Source organism: Mus caroli, unplaced genomic scaffold, assembly GCF_978045245.1.
Source record: "Mus caroli unplaced genomic scaffold, Mus_caroli_1 scaffold_9, whole genome shotgun sequence".
Taxonomy (NCBI): domain Eukaryota; kingdom Metazoa; phylum Chordata; class Mammalia; order Rodentia; family Muridae; genus Mus; species Mus caroli.
In genome coordinates, this window is record NW_028227264.1 from 15,858,559 (window position 1) to 15,882,709 (window position 24,151).

At 41.9% G+C, this 24,151-nt stretch overlaps 1 protein-coding gene across 1 annotated transcript in view; it reads right to left on the bottom strand.

Annotated features, from left to right (window-relative positions):
• Arfgef3 (ARFGEF family member 3) overlaps positions 1-24,151 on the bottom strand; it is a 164,881-nt gene that overhangs the window by 76,968 nt on the left and 63,762 nt on the right. The window contains exons 5-8 of the mRNA XM_021173858.3: positions 14,543-14,611; positions 6,940-7,062; positions 3,408-3,450; positions 2,615-2,693 (exon numbers count right to left, since the gene is read on the bottom strand). Coding sequence (XP_021029517.1) covers positions 2,615-2,693; positions 3,408-3,450; positions 6,940-7,062; positions 14,543-14,611 — 314 coding nt within the window. The remainder of the gene's footprint in view (positions 1-2,614; positions 2,694-3,407; positions 3,451-6,939; positions 7,063-14,542; positions 14,612-24,151) is intronic.

Consider the following 24,151-nt stretch of genomic DNA (forward strand, 5'->3'; position numbering starts at 1 on the left):
AGCTTGGCAGGACTCTGACATTGGGACAGGACAGGGAAGTAAGCTCAGGCAGGGATCTGATTTGGGGCTAGGACAGGGAAGTAGGCCCCTAGAAACAGTGATCACGGGACTTTGTTTATTGTCTTGTTTGTTCTTTAACCTAGTGTTTGTTGCCTTATTTGTTCCTTAACTAGAATTGACCCTATTATTTGCATGTAATTATGGCTCTAGCTGCATTTGCAGCAGAGGATGGCCTAGTCAGTCATCAATGGGAGGAGAAGCCCCTGGTCTTGCGAAGATTCTATGCCCAAGTATAAGGGAATGCCAAGGCCAGGAAGTGGGAGTGGGCGGGTTGGTGAGCAGGGGGAGGGGGTAAGGGATAGAGGGTTTTCAGAGGGAAAACCAGGAAAGGGAATAACATTTGAAATGTAAATAAAGAAAATAGCTATATATATAAAAAAAGCAGACTGGGGAAAAAAACAAACCTGCTTCAGCCTTATCACGGCTGGAGTCGTGTTATAGTGTTGTGTAACTGTCTTTTCTTTTTAATCCTCATCCCCTCCCTGGAGAACCTTTCAACTGACTGAGCTGGCTTGGTCATGTTTGGTTCAGATTTGAATTTAATTAGAAAAATAAGAGAAGGAAGCAAACACTTATATAAGAGATGGAGTAGAATTAGAAACTTGATATGGCCACTTTGGCTGGTCCTAGTGATTCCACGCCTTCTTTGCTACAGACTCTAAAGCCTGATAGTCTTTAGAGAGGGAGATTGGGGTAGAGTGACAGATGACAGACTAAGAATGAATCACATATACTCTAAGACCAATTATTCTCTGAAAAACTCTTGAGCTGAAGAGGGACCACACAACTCAGCTTGTCTAATATAGAACTCTAATAATAGTACATCTCCAAGGCCTATGAATTATGCTGAATACCTAAATATATTTTCAGAATCCTCCAGAGACTGAGTATATCACAATCACATGTCCTTAGTGAGCCTAAGCCCTGAGAGGTCCTGTTCTGAAAATGATTGTAAGGAGAAATACTGCCTATTGGAATTTCATAGAAAAAAAAGCGCTATTTAAAAGTCAGTGGAAATGTCTGGTTCAGCTAATAAAAAAGAAGAAGTTAAGGAAGTGGAATCAGAAGAGACCACACAGACATGAGCACCCCCTAAGAAGGAAGAAATGAACACTGGAGTGTCCACAGAGGCATACAAGCTGCCTCAGCTACTCTAAGCATTCGGCACTCCAACCTCATCAGCAACTCCATCCCCTTCATCTTGGGGTACTGAAATTATTGGCAGAGACTGCAAGCAAACAAACTACAGAGGTAGGACTATGACCAGGGGAATCTCATCAAAACCCAAGACTATGAACAACCTATCAAACCTAAGAGTCATGGTACCAATCTGGCAAAGAATCCCATCTAAAGAATGCAGACATGCCCTGGATTACAGCATGACCTGGCAGGAATATAGACACACCCTTAGTAATCACCTTTAATCCCTAACAATGAAGGTAAAGTTAGCTTGTAGAAGGAAGCAGTTGTGTTTGAAAATGACTTCTAATTGAGGGGCAGACGAAGTGACAAATCAGAGAAAGACTTGACAGGATGATGAGATATGCTCATCTCACATGTAAATAGCAGAGAAAGAGAAGCTACTTGAGAGCAGTGGGAGAGAAAAAAGGGTGCTGGCATGGTGTGTGGTGTGTTTGCACAGAAGTTTTATGGAGATAGGTTACAGAGAGAACAAGCTAGGCACGGGTAAAGCCAGAATGAGGAAGAGCCAGAAGATAAGAACACATTGCCAAAGTTAGTATGAGGTCAAGCAGAACAATGCAGCCAAAAGCTGAGAGAAAACCAGACGGAATCAGTTGTCTTGGAAGATTAAATTGTACAAGTCTCCAGGTGTAGGCCTAGTTAGAACAGAGAACAAACCACTCTTCATTAGGCTTGTCAGAGACCATACTGTGAGAAAGCGAGCCCTTCACAATCTCCCACCCTGACAGGCCAAATGGCCCCGTGCTAGAAGCCGGTTGTCACTCCCTCCTCCCTGTTCCCTTCCTGGCACCTGAGGCTGTAAAAGCTGAATTATAGCCCCCTCTCCCTTATCTCTTCCTGAATTCCCATGACATCCAAGGACATGAGTTATGCCTGAATCTGGCCTGACACCCCAAGGCTGTTAAGGAGGATCTATGTTCCAGAGATAAGACGCAGAGTACCCGCCGCCTGGAGCCTGACTTTGACCCTCATGTCAGCAGATGCCCACTTCTTTGTTCTTTGTTAAATTCCCCCTCAACCCTCCCTATTCCTCGAGATGTATGCTTTAAAACCAGGTGTCTCAGCCTAATAAATGGAGACCTTGATAGGTAACACTCTACTTGGTCTTCGGCTTTTCTTCCCCTTCCAATCCCATTTTCTTCCAGGTTTGCGGTCCCCCTTGCACCCATGAATAACTGAATCCCGCAGGATGGGATATAGGCTCTCATCTCATCCCTTCATCTGAGTGACATTTATGACAGGTATGATGGAACTACTCCAGATAGATACAATATAACTTCAATGATGCCATAGCTAGAAGTTGTTTCAAAATGAACCTGTTGGACACCAGCCAGGCTAGAAGGGCACTTACTTTATGGAGGCTTGGAGCTTCTCACACAGAACTGCGAGCACAGAGACGACGTCATCACAAAGGGCCTCTACTGTTAAGCCTTCAAAAGAGAGGAGGTGCTAAGTGTTAGACATTGGTGGGCCACTGGAGCTTCCCTCAATGTCTTCCCCATCCTGTGCTTCTGTGGGTTTTGATGGTTTCTAGATGTGAGGCCTCTCTTAGGCCATCAGGATAATCACAGGGAGGAGAGAGTAATGCACACACAATGCAGCCCAGGGAGGAAACAGAAGACTGTTTTTCAGTATAAGCAAAATTCTTCCACAGTTCATGCGAAACTGTATGGTAAAATTTTTAAAAAATAACAAAATTCTAGAAGAGCATATAACATGCTACTCAGGTTTCTATAATTCTCTCCACAATTCTTATTTTAGCAATTAGACTCGAATCCATGAATAATGAACAAGAAGAAACAAAACAAGGAAGGAAGAAAAAAAGAAAGAAAGGAAGAAAGAAAGAAAGAAAGAAAGAAAGAAAGAGAGAAAGAAAGAAAGAAAGAGAGGAAGAAAGAAAGGAGGGGAGGGAAGGAGGGAGAACCAAAAGTCTCCAAATGGGAGGGATGTATAATGCTAATTCTCCCCACAGTTGGCACAGGAAGGTGTTGGAACAGAAGGAAGACAGCAGCTGGTTAGATAATACTAAGCAGGGCAAAGCCAAACAAAACTTGGGCCATCTTTATCCCTCCAGTTCCATGCACCATGGTAGGTGCTCTGACCCCCTCCCATTTGAAAAGGTCTAGTAAAAACTAAAACAATACCTTGACTCCTGAATGCCTGTGGGGCATCTGGGTTTTCAATTATCTAGTGAGGAAGACACACGGAAACAATTAGGAGATTTGGATAAGAAAATTCCTAACTCTTAGACAATGCAAAGTTCTAGGAAACAAACTGTCACTCTGAGCTCTCGGGGTTCAGATGTCTTACCCAAGCATGCTAGAAGCATTTCATTGCCAACCCCCCCCCCCCATGACCTTAATGGGAAAGACTATGAGTGTGCCCATCTCCAAACTCAACTACTGAAGAGTTTAAACACTTCTTGGAATTTTAAGCCCCATTGTGTATTTCATTGCTGGGCTATAACTTGAGGTAGTGTGTACTTAACATAGACAATAATTAATTTCAAGGTGACAGGATACACCATGTTTGGCCTTAACAGGTCTAGGCTCTGTTGTAAAAAGAATCATCCTTGCTGGACTTTGGAATGCCAGTTCAAAGATGAACAAAGCTCAGAGTACTATCTTCCAGCTTAATGGGAGAGCATAGTAACTGTCAAGCAGCCTCTCTTGGCAGTTGCTAGGTAGATCCAGAACTATTTGAGCAGAGCTATCACCTAGGAAAAACAGGAAGTGAGAGCGGCTTACATAGAAGATGGCTCATGTTTTCATAGCAGGCATAAGTCAGGGACTACAGACCTGAGGATGGGAAGGAGGTGACCTCTTTGTAGCAAGATTTGGTTGACAAGGGGGCATTGTCATGCCAACTAGCTACCAGGCATGTAAATCACCCCACAGCGCTGCATTTTACAGACTGACTATAGGTGCACATGTCTACTGTTCTGTATTCAAAACTGCAAATTTAGCTACTTTCACAACAGGTTTTGTGGGATTTTATATCAGTGTCTCCAAAACAACTGCTAAGAGAAGGAGTCACAATTATATTTAAAGCTAGAGGTATGTCTACAGCCCAGCCACTAAATAGTTATATGTGGCAATTTCACTTTGAAAAATCAGCAGTTTACAATTCAGCAGTGGATGTGGACATTTAAATAATTCAGTAATAAAGTGAGATGATAACTCAGTGTTTCCGGGAATACAAAATCAGAACTGTGATTTGTCTGGGGAAGGGGTAGTGGCTACAGACATTATGTAGAAATTGTTCTGTATTCTAGTGCCTTTGCATTTCCCATTATATATTGTCGTTCTGCTGTATTGAAATTTTCCTCATTCTGAGTTGGCTGAGGAAGTCTTTCCAGTGATGAATATATACGTTCTTCCCAGGTAATCCTCAGTGTCCTCCAGGAGACCACACAACTTCCTTAGAGCGAAGCTCATCATTTTGATAGACACTCTTCTTTAATAGCTCCTGAAAAATTATCTAATTTTTAGGTGGAAAGACTGACAGATTCCTCTATAAGACATCACAAATGCTTCAAATGTTACCATGCTGAGAATTTCATTTTTCTGGGATAGGCAATCAATCTCTACAGAAATACCCGGGTAAGAGAAAGGAAGTCACAGAGAGCAGCAGTTTTCCCCTGGGTCTTGGATCTTGCCTTTGACTGGGGTGAGTCTAGATAGTCAATGATGAGCAGGACCAGCCGGCCGACTGGTCACATCCAACTCAGACTGGAGACATACAACCTCTGCAATATACAACCAGACCTCCTCAGCTGTACCTGCTGCCATTCTAATGGAAGCCTCAGCACTAGAAGGCTGAGGCACAGGAGTTGATGCCTAATGTACGTATGAACCATTTAATGAGAGGGATATACTGAGAATGTCACTGCTATGTGATTTTTGCCATTGTGTGACATAAATCATATGCATAAAACCCAAAATGATTTAGCCTTCTATACTAGTTGGCATGTTCCATCACAGGTACAGAAGATCCTTGCTCAAAACGCTATTATGACTGTCCTCTACTTACGATTCCAAAATAAGATTAAATGAACGTAATTGAGAGTTTGAGATATTGCATTTAAATGTTTTGTTTAACAATATTATATGTTATCAATATTAGAATATTCAACTGTGTTACTAGTTAGCAAGGATGAACTATGACATTATTTTTGGATTTTTAGCATCTTAAATTTCTTCTTTTCTTCTATTATGTTTTCTATTTATAGATTCTTTTGAGTTAACATTTCTATAGCATCACACCCCAAATCAGAGTATAAATGAGATCATTTTCAACAAGGGGTGAGCTAACGTAACAGTGATATCTCAGATTAACAAATTTTATCAGAAACTTGGGCTTTGGGTATAGCAAATACAAAAGAAAAAAAAATTGGTTTTCTAAATTCTTGCTGCTTGCCTGTGCTGGCTTCCGGAGCACATATGGGTGGAGAATGTGGTCTGGGAGTCAGAGCTTGGGGCTTAAGTTTGTTCCCTTCATACATAGCTCATTAACTTTATAGTTCAAGGTTTTCATCTCATCTGTAAAATAAGGAAGGCAAAAATTTGACTTGACTATCTATAAGGTTTCTATCCAAGTCTATGGCTCTCTCAAAAATTAGAAAACTCCTGAAGTCAAAAATGAGAAATATTTGAAATTAAACAGCTGAAAATCCCATCTCTGCAAAATTAATGTTTGTATTATTTTCAACTTCAACTGAGATTTCCTTCCCAGAAAAATAACGAGCGTCATCTCAGAGCTCCCTATTGGATTTTATGGGAATTTTAATAAGTTATTATGACAGAGGTGATTTTAAAGTCAAAGCAAAATACTACTTTTTGAAGCCTCATCTCTTATTCACACTCCTGGGAGAGAACACACACAAAAAGCTGCACTTCATTACCCTGGAGGCTCATGTTAGACAATCTGTGGAAGTTTAGAGCAAAACGCTCTGGTGGGTGTTGAGGTTAGAAGATATTCATCTTTACCTTGCAGGCCCCAGCAGGTGTGGGGGGGGACATCTTCCTGTCACGTTGGTCAATACAGGAAATCATATCCAAACTCAACCCATGCAGTAAGCTGTTGCATGTTTTTCTTTACTTTTAAAGTTTACTACCAAAATGTATTTTTAAACTTTAAAACAATTTTATGAATATTTTCTGTTTTGTCTGCGTGTATATTTGTTCATCAAATATGTGCCAGGTGCTTGAGAGGCTAGAAGAAGTCATTGGATCCCCATGTACTGGAGTTAAAGACAGTCGTGAGCTACTATGTAGGTGCTGCACATTAAAGCCAGGTCCTCTAGAAAGGCAACCATTGTTCCTGACTGTTGAGCCATTTCTCTAGTCCTATACATAATATTCTTAACAAAAATATTCAATGGAAAAAAATTTAAAAACTGATTTTAAGACAGAAAAGTAAAAATTTAAAACAATGATCAAAATTTTATTATATTTTATTACAAAAACCATAAGGCTGCTCCATACTTTGGCGCCAAATAGGCAAATTTCTATATATTTAAATTTATATAAATGAATGTTCTAATAAAAAGCTTCCTCAATGTCTTCAATGGGAAGTAGCCATGGTAGGAAGGGCTGCGGGTCTGGGACATATGGCATACAGGGACATAAGTGTTATAACCAAACTAGTGTCAGACACGCAACACGCAAAGCTCACCGTGTTCTCCTGTCTCTGCCGTAACTGTAAAGTCAGGTCACCCAGCATCTGACTGAGTGTTGCACGCACAGCAGTGTTGATACTGCGCTGGTGACAGCTGCACGTGTAGGTCTCGATGCACACCTGGGAAGGAAACAAGAGTAATGCACACTCTAGACATCCATTTACCACAGACAGCCCTTGGCATTAGCCAGAGAGGATACCAGTGCTTTAAAGTTTTAAACAAGCTCTTGCTTTCTTATAACTGAGACTGGCCTTAAATACAGGCTCATTCTGATCCTGCCTACAAATCCTTCTGAACTATTTATGAATAAAAAACAACTTGCTGCATTTAAAACCTCTGAAATTTCGTTTTTAAACATTAATGGAAATCTTTCCCTGAATGACACTCTGCTCACAATCTTATGTTTCTGTGTTTCCCAGGGGAATGTACATCTGGGGCGGGGTTGTGAAACAAATAATTCTAAGAGAAATGCAGGTGGTTGGAGAAAGCTCTGTTCATTTTGTACTAGTACAGGAAAGTCAATGCTATGATGAGTTTAAATGTGTGCTAACTGTTGCTGTGTTCTCTGAACAATGACAATGGTAGAAAAAAGTGTGTACCTGCCTTGGGGGATCTGTGATTCAACTCAGAACATCAGGTGCAGAGCCATAGGCTTGGGCTTCTCGCCATGCAGAAAGTTCTGTCATGGAGCGTACCCTCTGTGGGAGCAAGCACTGCTCACAGAAAAATTTCATAGACACTGGCTTCTACGGGGGATTATCACCATGAGCCTAAACTGAATGATGATGATCATGATGATGGATCAGTTGTCAGGCCATTTCTGTTTCTGAAAGAGGCCTCCTTTCTAACAGATGGATACCCGAAACACTACTCAGCTCTTAAAAACAGAGACATCATGAATTTTGCAGGCAAATGGATGATGGAACTTGAGACTATCATCCTGAGTGATGTAACCCAGAGCCAGAAAGGCATATATGCTATGAACTCACTTATAAGTGGACAGTAGCCATATAGTACAGGACATGCTACAATCCACAGACCCAAAGGAAGTGGGTAAAAAGGAAGTCTCAAGAGAGGACGCATGAACCTCACTCAGCGGGGGAAACTAAATTGTCATTTAAGGTGGATGGAGAGAGGGAACTGGGTAGGAGAGGGGGTGAGGAGGCGAACAATGGGGATGGCAACCAGGTGTGGAGGGTGGGAGAGGGCTGGGAGTGAGGATGGAAATTGGGTGGTGGTAGGGGAGGGAAGCTCTGGTGACCAGCTGGAGGCCTGGGATCAGAAATATATGCGGAGTGACTGGTGCTGAGATTCTTACCAGAAGGGTATATAGAGACTGAAGTGGCCACCTCCTGTAGCCAGGCAGAACTTCCAGAGGAGGGAGGGGGACATCAATCTACCCACAAAAGCTTCAATTCAAAATTTGTCTCACCTACAAGATGTGCAGGGCTAAAGATAAAGCAGAGATTGAGGGAAGAGCCAACCAATGACTGGCTTATCCCATGTGAGAGAGCCAACCCCTGACATAGTTAATGATACTCTGCTAAGCTTGCAGACAAAAATCTAACGTAACTGTCACCTGAAAGGTTTCATCCAGCAGTGGGTGGAGGCAGATGCAGAGACCCACAGCCAAACATGCGGCAGAGCTTGGGGGAGTCTTGGGAAAGAGAGAGGGATAGAAGTGAGCAAGCTAGAAGGGTCAAGGACACCACAAGAAGACCTACAGAGTCAACTAACCTGGGACCGTGGGGGCTCACAGAGCCTGGGCCACCAACCAGGGAGCACCAGGAACTCAACCTAGACCCCCTACACATCTGTAGCAAATGCGCAGCTTGGTCTTCATGTGGGTCCCCTAACAAGTGGAATAGGGGCTGTCTCGGTCTCCATTCCCTGCCATTGAATCCCCTTCCCCTACCTGCCTTAAACCTGTCTCTTTAAGCCTTAATGGGAGAAGATGTGCCTGATTCTGTTAGATTCTGTAGATGTCCCAGGGTGGAGTGGTACTCAAGGGGAGGGGGAGGGGGGAGGGACTTGTAAGGGTGAGATTGGGAAGACAGGGGAGGGGGTTGTGATCAGAATGTAAAGTGAATAAAAAATAAATTATTGGGAGAACAAAAGAAGCACCTTATCAAATTGGTTCAAACACACACACACACACACACACACACACACACACGGGTAGGAAGGAGGAAGAAGGAGGAGGAGGAGGAGGAAGGAAGGGAAGTAAAGTAGGGAAAGGGGAGCATACACAGATGAAAATCACTTAAAAAAGAAAGAAAGAAAGTGGCTTAAGATACCCTACCTACCTCACTAATTCCTGAACCACTCCAAGTACAGTCTTCTGCCCAGTCTATAATTTTCCTGAGACCTACCTACCCTTTTCTCCATGAAGGATCCCCAAATGAATGGTTCTCAATATTCTCTGCATCTTCTAACTATAAATAGTTCTACTCAGCATCATAAAATCAGAAATAAACAAGGATGCAAACAAGCTCTTACAATGAAAAAGACTAGCCCTCTCAAAGTCCATCTAGCAGTAAGCAATACATGAACAGATTAAGCCGGAGGAGTTTGGGAGAACAAAAGAAGCACCTTATCAAATTGGTTCAAACACACACACACCAGAACCAATACAGAGATGGTACACAGGGAAGAGAGGAAAGGGTTTCAGGGACGTAAAAACACAAACAGAAACAACAACATCAACAACAACACTCCTTACAACATTTCCTCAACGATGGTCTCAACTTGTTTGAGGTAGCAGACCTGCATACTACCCACAGTCATGGAGTATATGGCTGCATACTACCCACAGTCATGGAATATATGGTCACAAAAAATCAAATGCACCCATACTTAACTCCATCTGTAAAAACAACATGTCTAAATTATCTAACTAAATGCCCCAGGAAAGGTCTCATTTCCTAACACTGATGGAGCCCTGAGAGCAATATAGCAGAGTGGTTAATAACAGCATATGATTACAAGATAAAAGGTCTAGGTTTTCCAGCAAGCTGTAGAATCTAGGGCAGGAAAATTAACTTTACTTGGTTTGTGGTTCTTTATTTAGCCAGAGTGTAGTAAAGAGTAAAGGAAAACGAAGATATAGAGCCACACTCTAGGGACTTGATGATTAATAGCTTTTATTAATCAGTGTTTTGCAAAAGACAGATGGGTGGTTAGAAGGAGTAAAAAAGAGAAGTCCTTCAAAACAAGAATGTTACAAATCAAAACCCAACAACAATGATTCTAAAACATTTTCCTGAGCCCAAAAAGCTTACTGGGGGGTTGGCAGTGGGGAGATACTAGATGTTTTTTAGGAATCTAAGATCAAACCATCATGTATATTTATAGCCAAGGTTTCAGCCATTGAGAAATTCCATAGAGGAATATTTAGCAGGCTCAGAGACAGTTCTCAAATCTCTCCAATGGAACATTGTCGTTAACTGTCTTCAAATCAGCCTTACACTGCTTCTGGCTAAGGCTTGATCTTTTCCTTTATTGAAGACTTTGGCAATTTCTATACCCTCAGTCTTCCTCTATATGAAGGGAGTGAGTATCTTTGGAAAACTCAACATGTCTCCTAACCTAAGCATAATGCTAAGAGAAGCCTATGGCTGAACCTTGACCCATCAGGACTATGTACCAGTGTGGAGGTCTAGTAATGACAGTTCTTGAAACTGAATAGTTAATAATGTTTGCTTATTTTGTAATTGCTCATTTAACAAATCTGCTGACTTTTGTTTTTAATATCTCGTATAACACAGAAGGTATTCTTGTGAAAAACTTTCTTGACTAGAGGTTAATTAAGCAAATTGTGTTAGACAGAAATCAAAGTTGCCTTTATATTTACATTTTAAAAGCTTAATAACTATAAATAGTTTCAACAGTACCTCTAGGAAATAGCCTCATTTTTCATACTAAAGTACACATCTTACTTCCTGATCAACAAGTTATATTATTGCTGAATAAACCCTCCCTAGATCTTTCTGAACTCTGGCTGGCTCCTTCAACTCAGCCGTTCTGACCCAAACTCCTCTCCAAGCTGATTGATTCAAATTGGCTTCTCTCAGCTTCTGACTGGTTTGCTCTGCTTGGAAAAACTGCTGCTGAGCTCCACAAACTGTGTGGGACCATGAAAGGCAGCTTGGTCCCTGGTCGAGCTAAGCTTGAAGCCCTGGAAACCCTGAAGGGACCGTAGGTGTTTCACCTGATTCCTGGGCATTAGGCCCCTGTCACTAGCTGCAGTCCCTCACACACACACACACCCATAGATTTGTGGCCATCAGTCACATAAGGGCAACACCCCAAGCCCCTCCACAGGTAGAGGATGTGACCTGTGGTCACGTAGGCTCAAGACAGATCATCATTTTAATGAGGCACCTAAAGGCCTGGAGGGCTTAGCCAATAAGCTATCCTTCCCAGACACTCCTCCCTGTAAAAGATATTTAACCTCAGGCCCACCCTGAGAAGTGGGATATGGTTTTACTCATCCACTTTCCACCATGACAATAAATGCCTTAAAACCATGGACTGTCTCTTTCATTGGTATCTGCCATGGGGAGCCATGGAGAAGGCCTTTGTCTACACTGTTTAATCTCCTGTAGAAGCCCTCTCTGTGCTCCCAGTCACAACAGCCACCAAGCCAAGCCCAAGTCCAAGACTGCTGCTGTCAAGTCAAGGACTCCCCGTGCAGAACCAGCTGGAGCCTCTCCCCTTTTCCCCCATCTCTGGGCTAGACCCAGCCCTTGGGCCCCCACTCCATTCTTAGCTCTTCCACGGCTTCCAGTGGCACCTGGGTGTCAGAGAACCTGAGAACCAGATGGTCCCGGCCTCGTCACAGGCCCGGGGACCCCAGAGCCAGCTCTAGCTGTCCCACACCTCAAACTGCACTTCCCCACCCCTGGAGCAGTGTCCAGGGGCTTCCCAACATCTGCCCACCCACCCAGTGACAGCATAGGGTAAGCGTGGTCAACACTCCCGAGTCCTGCCTCCCTGAGTGGCCCAGCCCAGTGGAGGAACGGACATGGGATCCACCCATCTAGCTTGCTCTAAAAGAAGTCAAGGTCCTTTAACCCCTTTTCAGACAGTGTACACAATGCCATTTTGCTTCCCTGGTTGTCAAGATCCTTCTTCAAACTAGACGCCAACCCACTTTCCCTTCTACTCATACAGGTTTCCATCCTCCAACATGAAAGAGACTCTCCCATCTACATCCAGCATGTCCAATCTCACAGGTCCTGTATCTGAGGGAAATGCACTCGCTGACCAAACTGCCTCAACAGGGACATTCATGGCCTCCACTGAGCAAGCAGACCAATTCCATTTGTACACACACAAATATAAAGGGGCTTTGTAGAAGTAGAACAAGATGTACAGATGCTCAAAGAACTCCGGGGGAACCTCCAGGCACTCCATGTTCCCAACACCCTTACCCCTTGGTACTCGAACGCCTTGGTAGCCTGGATTCTTCTCCCGTTTGGCCCCCATTTGAGCCTTGCTTCTCTTGGCACCCTGCCTCATCCACTTTCTAAAGCAGCAGATGAGTAGCATTGCAAAAATCACTACTAATTAGGTGGTTCAATATCAAACTGTTCCCAACATAGGAGACAGTTATTTGGATGATGCCTCTCCCTTATAAAAAGAAAAGGAGGAGTTATGGGGTGGTAGACTGTGAGAGGAAGCCTGGTAAGGTTGAGCTAAGGTTTGAAGCTCCAGAGACCCTGAAGGGATGGTAGGAAGCCTCACCTGCTCCTGAACCAGGTTCCTGTCATGTAGCTACAGCCCCACAACCCCTGTAGAGAGGTTTGTAGCCAGTCATGTAGGGGCAGAACCCCAAGCCCTTCCACATAGATAATGTATCACCAAGCTCTCAGACCAAGCTGATAGGAAGCACCTATTGTCAGACCCTGACCAACTCCAAAGTTGTATATAAAGATCCTATCCAGAAGGAATAAAGGTGTGTGAGAATTACCCCATCATCTGAGAACTTCTGTCATAAGATCTGTAACACCACTGCTTGGGGAAGAGATCTGCTCTCCTGAAAATGCTGCCGGAAGCTCCCCTGCACCCCTCGCTGGCTAGTCAGTCTCCCAAAGGCTCAGCCTGGTCCAATTCAGCGCAGGGTGACCCATGCAGCCTCTTGGAGCAACAGAAGCAACAGAGACGGAGGTGGAGCAGCAGCAGAGGCCATGGAGGCAATTCCCCATCCCTGCTTGCATTCTCTCCCCTTCGCCTGAACTCTAGCACCTGGCCAGGCCAGAGATCTCCATGGAAAGCCTCCAGTATACAGGCCCACAGAACTGAACTTCACTGACTTCACTGACTACGTGAACCAAACAAAACTGAACTGAACTGCACTAAACTCTCTAAAGTGAACTGTGCTGCTTTTAAGTAACCTCTCTTTCCTGTCTGTTCTCCTGAGAGCTGGGGGTATCTTATCTTTGACTCATTCTGTCAAATCTTTCTCTGATTCATCACTTTGTCTGCCCCTCAATTAGATGTCATTGTTTGGGCTTAAAGGTGTGTACTAAGGGCATGCCTGTATTCCTGCTAGATCACAGAGACCTAGGTCTTTGGATGTGATCCCTTGTTAGAGTAGCCATGATGCTTGATTAAAATTCCTTTACACTTGCTAACTTTAGAAACCTCACTGTCCTATAACAAATGAACAAATGAACTCCTGAATAGTAAGACTCTTAAAATTCACTATGTCTCCTAAAATTCAGTTGAAAACAATTCTGATAACAATGCTATTTCATTGCTTATATACACTGAGACAGATACATGTCCCAAAGAAAAGTTTGCTCATCTTTATAAATCAATGATTGAAAGCTGCTTCCTGGTGTACTGGGGGGGGGCAACTAGCTAATTGAAGCTTCTCTTTTGACAGCTCTGGAGATTTTCCACATGGTCTGAACTGGAGATGTAGTTCAGTGGTAGAATGCTTCTCCATGATTTCAGAGTACGGAAAAGTATCACCACTTTGTGGTCTGAGCATGTACTCACACTGGAACAACCAAATATTAAAATATTCTTTTCAAGGAATGAAAGGAAAACTATTCTAGGTAATGTAAAGTATAGCTCTGAAAGGATGGTGCTTCTGGAAGCTAAGGCACATGCCAGACATTCAGGAAGCCAGGTTTTCTGCTGGATACAGTTTAGAAAGTGCTGGAAGGAACATGTGACCCCAGTATAGCACTGACGGGAAAGTTACAAGATGTGATTGTTACAAGATAGTTTAGTGATAGTTACAAGATGCATTTCTCAGGGCTTGTGAAACAGATAGAATTGAATCAATAAACACTTTTATAATTCTCAGACTTGGTTTCTTAAAAATTATTTTTAAAGAGAAAACGCTTTGCAATTCACTTAAGTGAAGTAAACCTAAGCTTGCAGAGCCCCGTGACCCATGACATCAGGAATAAGGCCAGCCAGCCACACAACATGTTTCCCACAAAGTAAATGAGCAGAAACTCTCCACCGTCAGCAGAGAAGTGATCAGAGAGTCTCTCTGCTGCAACTCAGATCTAGTTAAGTCTTCCTCTTAGTCAGAGGGGAAGCAGCAGTGAGCATCAGGCACCAACAGGTAGTACTCACCTCTGCGATCTTCAGAACGGCACTCCCATTCATGTCAAATGTCGGGGTGTAGGTGATGCACAGCAAAACCTAGAGCCAGAAAGAAGCGAAGGAAGAAGGGAGAGACAGGGTTAAAATATGTTGGTATGAGAGTGATCCCCCCAGGTTCACATATTGGGCTTAGCCTCCAGTTGAAGAACTGTTTCAAAGGATTAGGAAATGTGTCCTTGTTGGAGTAGGAATGTCTCTGTCAGGGTAGGGGTGTCACAGGGGTGAGAGTGGACTTTGGGGCTTCAAAAGCCCCATGCCCTAGAATACTAGCTCTCTTTCCTCCCACTCCCTTTTCCTCCACCTCCCCACTCTTCTCTGATTGCTGCCTGTGGATCCACATGTAGATCTCTCAGCTACTGCTCTAGTACTGTGCTTGCCTGCCTCCTGCCAGGATGATTACGGACTAACCCTCTGAAACTGGAAACAAACTCCCCATTACATGCTCTATAAGAACACAGAGCCCCCAATGGAGAAGCCAGAGAAAGCACCCAAGGAACTGAAGGGGTTTGCAACCTTATAGGTGGAACAACAATATGAACTAACCAGTTTCCCCAGAGCTCGTGTCTCTAGCTGCATATGTAGCAGAAGATGGCCTAGTCATCCATCACTGGGAAGAGAGGCCGCTTGGTATTGCAAACTTTCTATGCCCCAGTACAGGGGAATGCCATGCCAGGTCCAAGAAGTGGGAGTGGGTGGGTAGAGAAGCAGGGTGTGGGGGAGGGTATAGGGAACTTTTAGGATAGCATTTGAAAGGTATATAAAGAAAATATCTAATAAAAAAAAAAGAAACCTTAAAAAAAAAAAAGAGTTGCCTTGGTCATGGTGTCTCTTCACAGCAACTAAGCCAATTGTCACAGGCTGTCTGTGCAGTCCTATATTCATGGTTCCTTTGCTTTCAACTATTCTCCTTCCTTCATGAATGATATCTGTGTGTATGTGCAATGTTCATATGAGTCTTCATGTATATCAGCACAAGAACATGTGTGTCGCAGTACAGGTCAGAGTTTTTGTCCCACCACTGATCTCTAATTAGCAGACACAGATTTCCTCATAAATGAGCGGGTAGACTTTAAACAGAAAGTCCGTAAACTCACTGCTGTAGTCCACATGAGTAAAGGGTTCTTGAAAGTCAGAAAAAGAACTGGCAAGCCGTCCAGACAGAGTGACACATCAAAACACAGTGGTCCCTGCTACAACCACAACAGGAGAAACATAACCAAAAAAAAAAAAAAAAAAAAAAAAGGCAGTGTAAGACTGGCAATAAACAGGATCTCTCCAGAGTCCCAGGATGTCTATCAAACAACGCAAGTCAAAACTAAGGACCAGGAAAAACGACTAGGCCAGGAAATGGTAGGTCTCATGGATTATTTCAGCTAATTTTAAACACGTGTTATAATGATTGGTCCTCTTACTGATAAGAAAGCTGAGCCTTAGAATGATAAAATAGGATGCTTAAGATGCCATAGATAACTGAGCTGAAAGTTGAGTGTAAATAACTTGACTCTATATGTTAAACCACTGTGCAATATGGCCTGCACCATCTTCATCTTCTGTGCCTAGACTGAGATGCCACTGTGACTGTTTAGTCTTATCCCTTCCCCAAACCACATGGACTCAGACGTGTTTTATGTTACTTTTATCTCTCTTAAAACTGCCCTCAGGATGGTGCATGGCATTTTCTTATTTTCTGGTCCTGGGTTCCCTTTCTTCCCTAAGGATAAATGATTGATGGCATTCAGAAGATCTTTAAGATGCATTAAATATTCTTTCTAACAGACCTATTAGGGAACTAATCAATAAGAGCCCCTGGCATTTAAGAATCATGTCTGTCTTTGCAGACAGAAATCCAGACCCTCACCTCTCCTTGGCTTCTGACTTTTCTTGCTGGAAAAGAACATATAGGAAAGCTCGGGAGCCTGTTGCTTACCCCTAAACCCAACAGCTATGCAGTATGGCCTGCCAGAGACAACCTCTGGGATTTTCCTTATCTAGTTCTGTTCAGAAAAGAACACAAAAGCCCAAACATACATAATACAGGATATGTACTTAACCACCACACCAAAATCCAATTGCATAATTGCCTGATAGAAAGAACTCTTAGTCTATTCAAGCTGGTGGGGGGTGGTAGTGGGGAGATCAGCCTCTCCTTCTGTACATAACTAAAGAAAGAAAGAATCTTTCTTTTCTTTCTTTTTTTTTCTCTCTCTCTCTCTCTTTTTCTTCTTTTCTTTTTCTTTTTCTTTTTTTGCCAAGTGGTGCCACCAGATTAGCTAAGTTACTTGTTGATTTTATCTCCCAGTTTTTTTTTTTTTTTTTTTTAATCCATATAGTTGACTCCAGATAAAAAGTGGTTCAGTGTCATTGTGGCCAGAAGACAAACATGTTCCTTGACCCTATGGGATAGGGACGATATGGATGTCCTATAATGGCCACCTTTGAAACTGGGCTTGGTAGGCAAGGAAGGGTGAGGCCAATGGAGTCCTCTCAGTACTTGTTTGAAAGGAGTTTCCATCTTCTGTGCCCCCATAACGCACAAGCCTAGTGTGTAGCCTGAAGCCTCTGTCCTTGGGGATTCTATATGGTTTCTGTCAGCCTCCTTTCATGGACTTCCATGGGTCTCATCTTTCAGCCTTCAACTCAAGTGTCACCAACTTGGAGGTCCCCTTCCCTCTTAAGGCCTTCCTTTACATGGCCTCTCTTACATCTTGAACACGCACCCATCTCATGATATACTGGCTTATTTTTGTATTTATAGTCTTTGCTTAGGCTTTGCTGCTCATTGTGTACCCATCTGTTGCTTCCTTGCTTAAATATTTTGTTACACTGGGCAGCCTTCTCTTTTTATACCATGCGTCTGGCACACAGAAGGAAGCTTAGGAAGATAATGGGTAGAGGTGGCAGTGATGGTCTTTGGTCTCTTGTTCCAGCTGAACATGTGGGTTTGAGAATATTGGCAATAAAGACTGGCAATGGCTAACACCTTATAAGATGCTGGAGGCAAATGTTTGCCTAACTGGTTAACTATTAACATTACTCAAAGACTGGTTAACCATGAACATTGCTCAAAGGGCTGCCAATTTGTTTTCTGCTTTCTAGCTCCCCGTGCATTCATGTGAGGTGTCAAAAAGTAGATTTTAAAAGAATTTAAAATCTGACACAATATTCAGGAGCAATAGCTTCATTTAGGCATCAGGTCTGAGAATCAGGCAGCTATGGGGTGGAGTGGGGAGACAGTGAGGATTATAAGCTGTCAGTATTCACAGAAAAGGTCTCAGGAAATAAATATAGGAAACTCATTTTTGTACGTGTCAGGAAATCTTATCACTAGAGCGGACCAGTACACGAAAGAGTGAGGCCTTCAGCCAGGGTACATAGAAAACTAGGCATCTCTTACCCGGTACCAACCCTGGAAATGCTGGAGAGGACAGGTTTTTGCACACCAGTTTCTACCTACCAGTATTCACTGATTCTCTGAGCTGTCTGGAAAAAGTAAAACCAACAAGCTGGAAAGTGGAAAAAAACACAAGGAAGTAAGGCACATTAATAAGGCAGTTTATTGTGTGGAAAACACACTGGGTCTTAGTCATGGGGCCTCCCATGTCTCACAAGATATGTAGCCAGGCTGATGTAGCAAGGAGCAAAAATGATAAATGGAATGACTATTCTGCCTCAGTGCTCAGCAGGCATTAATCCATCAGATCATATCATTGACGGAGTATAGGAAACACAGGGTAATAGCAAATTAATTTAGTGCCTGGATTTCTTTGGGCAATGAGCAGGCAAAAGTTTACATTATCACTGGGCAAGTTGGCTCCATGGAAAGCAAGAGCACCTAAATACTGAGGGCAATCCTGTTAGAAATGCATCCTTCTCAGGGGTACAGTGACTAAATTAGAGCGAACAGCAAGAGCTTTAGTCACAGGCAGCATCTAGCAATCAAATTGGCTGGCACTGCCTCAATAAATGAGCAAAGAGGGGAAAAAAGGAAGCAGAAAAAAGGCATCCATGGAGAGAGAAAGCTTAAAATATAACAACGGAATAGCTGATATGCATACACAGTAATTTCTCAACCATAAATCTATCTAGGAATCTGGATTTAAAATGATTATAATTAGAATGGAAAAGAGAAATTTGGGCTGGGGAGATAGCTTAGTTATAAAGTGTTTGCCATATAAGCAGAGGGATGAGTTTGGGCCACAGACACATGTATCAAAGTGCTGAGCATGGTAACACATGAATATTATCTCAGTGGTAAAGAGGTGGAGACAGACAGATCCACGAGCATCACTGACCAGCCTAAGTGGAACATTTCAGGCCAGTGAGAGGCTGTCCTCTTGCCTCCTGCAGTCACCCTGTGCACATATATGAACACTAATCCACCCCCCACACACACACGCACAGGGGTTGGGGTGGGAATGAAACTGATTTATTATAATTGAACACAAGAACTTACATTTTTTCAAAAGGTAATATCAAATTGGGAGATCTGGGAGGAACTGGAGTAAAGTAGGGGAGGAGTATGATCATATATGTATGTATGTGTATGTATATATATGTGTGTGTGTGTATGTATGTGTGTGTGTGTGTGTGAGGGAGAGAGAGAGAGAGAGAGAGAGAGAGAGAGAGAGAGAGAGAGAGAGAGAGAGAGAGAGAGAGAGAATCCAGAAATATGGTTGTGGTGGTTTGAACATTTTTGCTCCTTGGGAAGTGGCATTATTAGCCCCAGAGTCACAAATCTAAAGCAAGCATAATCAAATATCCCATGCAAAGTAGTTCTCTCATATTATCTTTAGACCGATAAGTATTAAAAGTAGACATACTAGAACAAAATGGAACTTGAAGCAGTAAAGACAGCACTAAACATGCAGATGGAATTACTGACAGATCCCAGGCTTTCTAGTGGTGACGAACTGACTCAAATCCATTTGAGGAAGGAATTAGGAAGTACAAGTGGCTGCCCTCCTTTGGAAGCTGGGTGTCACCTTACCAATGCCTCCCTCCCACCACATCTTTACTATTCTAGTCAGTCCCCTGAAATCTCTCAACTCCATGTTCCCATACATTTTCTAAGCACTTCTGTTATATACTGATAATATAGCCTATTTTGTAGAACACAGGTAAATTTCTTAAAATGTATAACATAAAACCTAACTACAACAGCTGTAAATGATCCCAGAAGAAACTTCAAAAGTGGGATATATATATATATATATATATATATATATATATATATAGCCATTCTTCAGGGAAGTTTACACATACTGCTTTAATCTGTGCCCCCTTTCAGTGCCCCTCCCATTGACTACTAAGTTTCTTGATAGTAAAATCTCTCTTTATGATGTCTGTCTTCGCTGCAGTATTTGTTGAGAATTGCTGTGGGTCCTCATCTATGCTTAGTATCTTCTCTGTGTTCTAAGTATGAGTGACCAGCCTTACAGAGACCCAGTGAGACTTTAAGTCTATGCCCTAAGTCATTATTATAATGTGGATACAGAGGATAGTTAGGAGGTCTAATGGCACACAAGAACACTATTCTGAAAACCTCATTGTAATTATCTAGAGGCAGTTTTTAGCACACACATGCACGCATGCATGCGTACACATATATCCTTAAATGAAAAATCAGAAAGACTTCCAAGTCAAAAACTCTGAATGCAGACCTCCAAACAGTTTTGGATTTTAGAGCATTTCAGACTTTGGATTTTTGGAGTAGAGTTTCTTAACTGGTAAAGTCTACACAAATATCCTCCAAACCTGAGAAATTCAAACAGTTAAAACACTTGGTTCCAAGCATTTCAGATTAAGTGGTCTTTACTCTGTGATACTGCAAGTCCAAGTGGCCTAGTTGGGTGGTTAAGATTTGGAAAGCGCCTACCAATGATGTTCAGAATCCTGGCAAGAGATACTTCACTTTGTACAACAACATACCCAGGAATATTTTCCGTGAAGCATCCCTCCACACTTCCTGTGTTGTTCTCTTTCCTACTACATAACAGGCCTTTGAATGCTTAGCTTTTAACTCTACATAGTTGATACATGTTGGTAAAAAATTACTTTTTGAGTGTTATGTTATGTCACATGTAGCCTATGACAGTCATGAATCCAGTCCAATATAAAACTGTAAGCTTACTTAAAACTTTATAAGGGTTTGGGGATCCCTCCTCCTCCTCCTCCTCTTTCTCCTCCTCTTCTTCTTTTACTTCCTCCTCCTTTCCTCCTTCTCCATTATTTTATAACTCAGTTGTGTGGCTCTTAAACATGAAATTTATAGATGCTAACTTTGTGTTACAAAGACTAAACATGTGTTTAAGGCTAAACATGACTGGGAGATCAAATATCTCCCAAAAGTTCATATATTCAAGGCTTAGTCACCCCATCTCTAGTGCCCATTGGGCTTTAGCGAAACTTTTAGGAGGTGGAGAGGAATGGAGGACCTTAGTTCACTGGAAGAATGCCTGTAAAGGAGACCTTACTCATTCTCTCTCTCGGACACCATGAGGTACTCAGCTTTGCTTTCCCATTTGTTGCCCACTATGATGTTCTCCTCTGCAAGAGGCTAAAAAGCACCAGGACCAGACAACCAGGGTTCCAAGAAAGGTGACTTTCTCAGATAGTTTGTTACTGAAAGAAATTGACCGATAGAGTGAGCAAACCAGTGCAGTTGAAAAACCATTGAATTTTAAAAGTTCCTTAAGGTACATCACTCATGCACACACAGTTTTGTAAGCTCGTTGCAACTTAATCTCAGCTCAGGATTTTAAGAAATCAAAGTGCACTGACATATTTACTCCTGTCCTTTTGCCTTCCTGCTGGATGGGGCTACTACCTCAGATAATCTCTGCATCTATAAGCTTTGGGGCTTTTGATAATTTTAGTATTGACTTGAATATGTCCCAGGCAAGCTTCTCAGGGTATCTATCAAAGGGATAGAGCCAAACTGATTCTCTATAAACCATTTAATAATTACAAACTCTTCTAAAACATCCAAATTATGAGTTCCATCTAGGAGAAAATAAAAGCCCAGTGATTTAGGTAAGGAATGATTCTGCAGTCTAACTGGACCTGAAAGTTAGGGAAATTTATACATATTAGTCTATAAAACTATCTTTTTTAAGCGAGGCAGCTATAATTCAGAAAATACAAGTTTGTACTTTAGGCATTAGAAATATATATGAGGATATACAGTCATTCTTAATATTATTATTTAATATTTCTTTACAGTACAGTTGTTATCCCCCTCCTGGCCCACCCTCCAACTGTTCCTCATCCCATTCTTCCTCCCCTACATTCTTCTACTATAGAAAAAAAATTACCCCAGTTTAAGCTGTCTGGAGAGTACAAGATGGAAAAGAGAAATTCAGAAGAAACTCACAAAGCACAATATTTCCAGTTCTGGTTCATGCTTGGAGTTTATAGGTATATATTTTCTTATTATGCCTATGCATATGGTCTTACCTAATAACTAGAACAAAAATGAAGCCTGTCAGTGGTAGGAATGAGCGCTTTTTTTATGACTTTTTTTGTGCACATGGATATGTATGTGAACATTTTTCCCCTACAGGAAGAGATTTCTAGTCCATCATTATGTTTCATCATTGAAACTATCATTGGCTCTGCAGTTAGTTCAGACATTTGGAAGGTTGATTGATCTTTCAAACACGACACATTTAGGACCAGGTTAACTCCCAGTTCATATACGTAGCCTTTCCAGAAAATCTAAAAGGCTGAAAGAGTCCTGCTCCAGTGACTGTTTAGGTCTAGCAGTAAATTAAATCATGCCAGTTTAATTACAGAAATGATCTGATAATATAGGCTACTTCAATTCTAAACTACAAACTTAAAATATTTTTTATTTTTGAACCCATATTCTCACCAGTAATTACAATTTGGTTTGTTCCATTTGTTGTTTATTTTGGTGCACCACTAAAGAAAATACACACATGTGTTTCCTTCTCATCTTTATTAGTTAATAACCAAGTTAACAGGCAATTAGTGAGCACACGCCAGCTGCTCTGCTAGGCACCAAAGGGATAGAAACCACTAAGTCTACCATTAGTTTTTACTTATGAACTAGAGAAAATTCCATCTATGCCTGAATCAAAACTTAGGAATTACTAGTTGAAGAGATTTTCAATGTGCATTTTCCCCTGATCAGGCTATTGTCAGGCTCTAGCTAACCTCATGCACAACTGAATGCATCTTCATCCCTTTCTTCTGAGAAAAGTGCAACATAAACAGACCAAGAGGTAGCAGAGGGAATAACCCTGGGGGAAAACAAGCCAGACTCATGTGATAAGTGTCTTGGCAGACTTCCAGTTGACCTTCTTTGTCAAGAATAGAATCCTGGCACATGACTGTTCAGAGTGAAGACTACATTTTTGAGCCTACTGTCTATTGGCCTGTGACCAAGTTCTAATCCATCTTATGCAAGCAGAAATGTTTCTTTCTTCTTCTTTCTCCTTCTTCGCTACTTCTCACTACTGCACTGGATGGCTAGGGCTAGGGAACCACTGTGGAGTATAAAGCAAACAATGCCAAGAAGGCGACTTTCGGAGAGGAAACTAGGAAAGGGAATAGCATTTGAAATGTAAATGAAGAAAATATCTAATAATTTTTAAAAAATATGAGGGTTTTTAACAAATGTTGTCCAACTAATACCAGTCCACATTTATGGGAAGGAAAATTCCTTCCCATAATTTCTGGGAAAGTAGAACTCTTCCTTGTTTTAGCTGAAGTGAACCTTGGTCCTTTGGTCTTCTTCGCTTCCCTTTGGGTATGGTTGTCCTGCTTTTTGGGTGCTGACTTATGCCTTTAGGATAATTTTCTCGCTAAAACCCACTTCTTCAGAAGACCCTCCCTCCATTCACACCCTTTATACCTGCCCCCCCTCAGGCCCTTTTATGAATAGTTTTCTAGTTCTTGGACTATGTTGTCATTGTGCTTACTATGGTTTGGGTGTTCTTTGAGATTTTATTGACTTCTGCCTTAATCTTTAACCTCCAAAGAGTTTTTACATGGCTCTGGTTTTATTTTATTCATGCCATAGTATCTCATATGAGTCCAGCATTGTGCCTGGTACATACTCACATGCACACCCCCACCCTCATCCCCACCCCCACAATATTTATTGAATAAGAGATTGGAATCATTGAAGTGTTTTTCCACTCTCCTAGGAACTCAGAATTCTAGAACATTCACAGTAAACACAGAGAGCTTAACTTCTGATCATAGTGGGAGAGTTATTAGGTTAGAGTAGTTCTCAAGTATGTCCAAATGGTACAGCACCTAGACATGGTGATACTTATGAAAAGAAATTAATAGATAATATGGAAACCTCATCTCACAAAGAGTGAATAAACTAAAGAAAAAATTTACAGTTATGGACTTCTGCATGCTTGCTTCTTCTTTATAATCATCTGCCGAAGGTAGTTATTTCAAAGGGTAAAAGAGAAAGAAGGAAAATATAATTAGCATTGTATAAATGTGTGTGCCAGGTAGAAAAATCTTATCTCAATCAACATTAACAGCAGGAAGGAAAGCTGTCTAAAAACAAATTACTTAGGAGAACCAGACACTGCT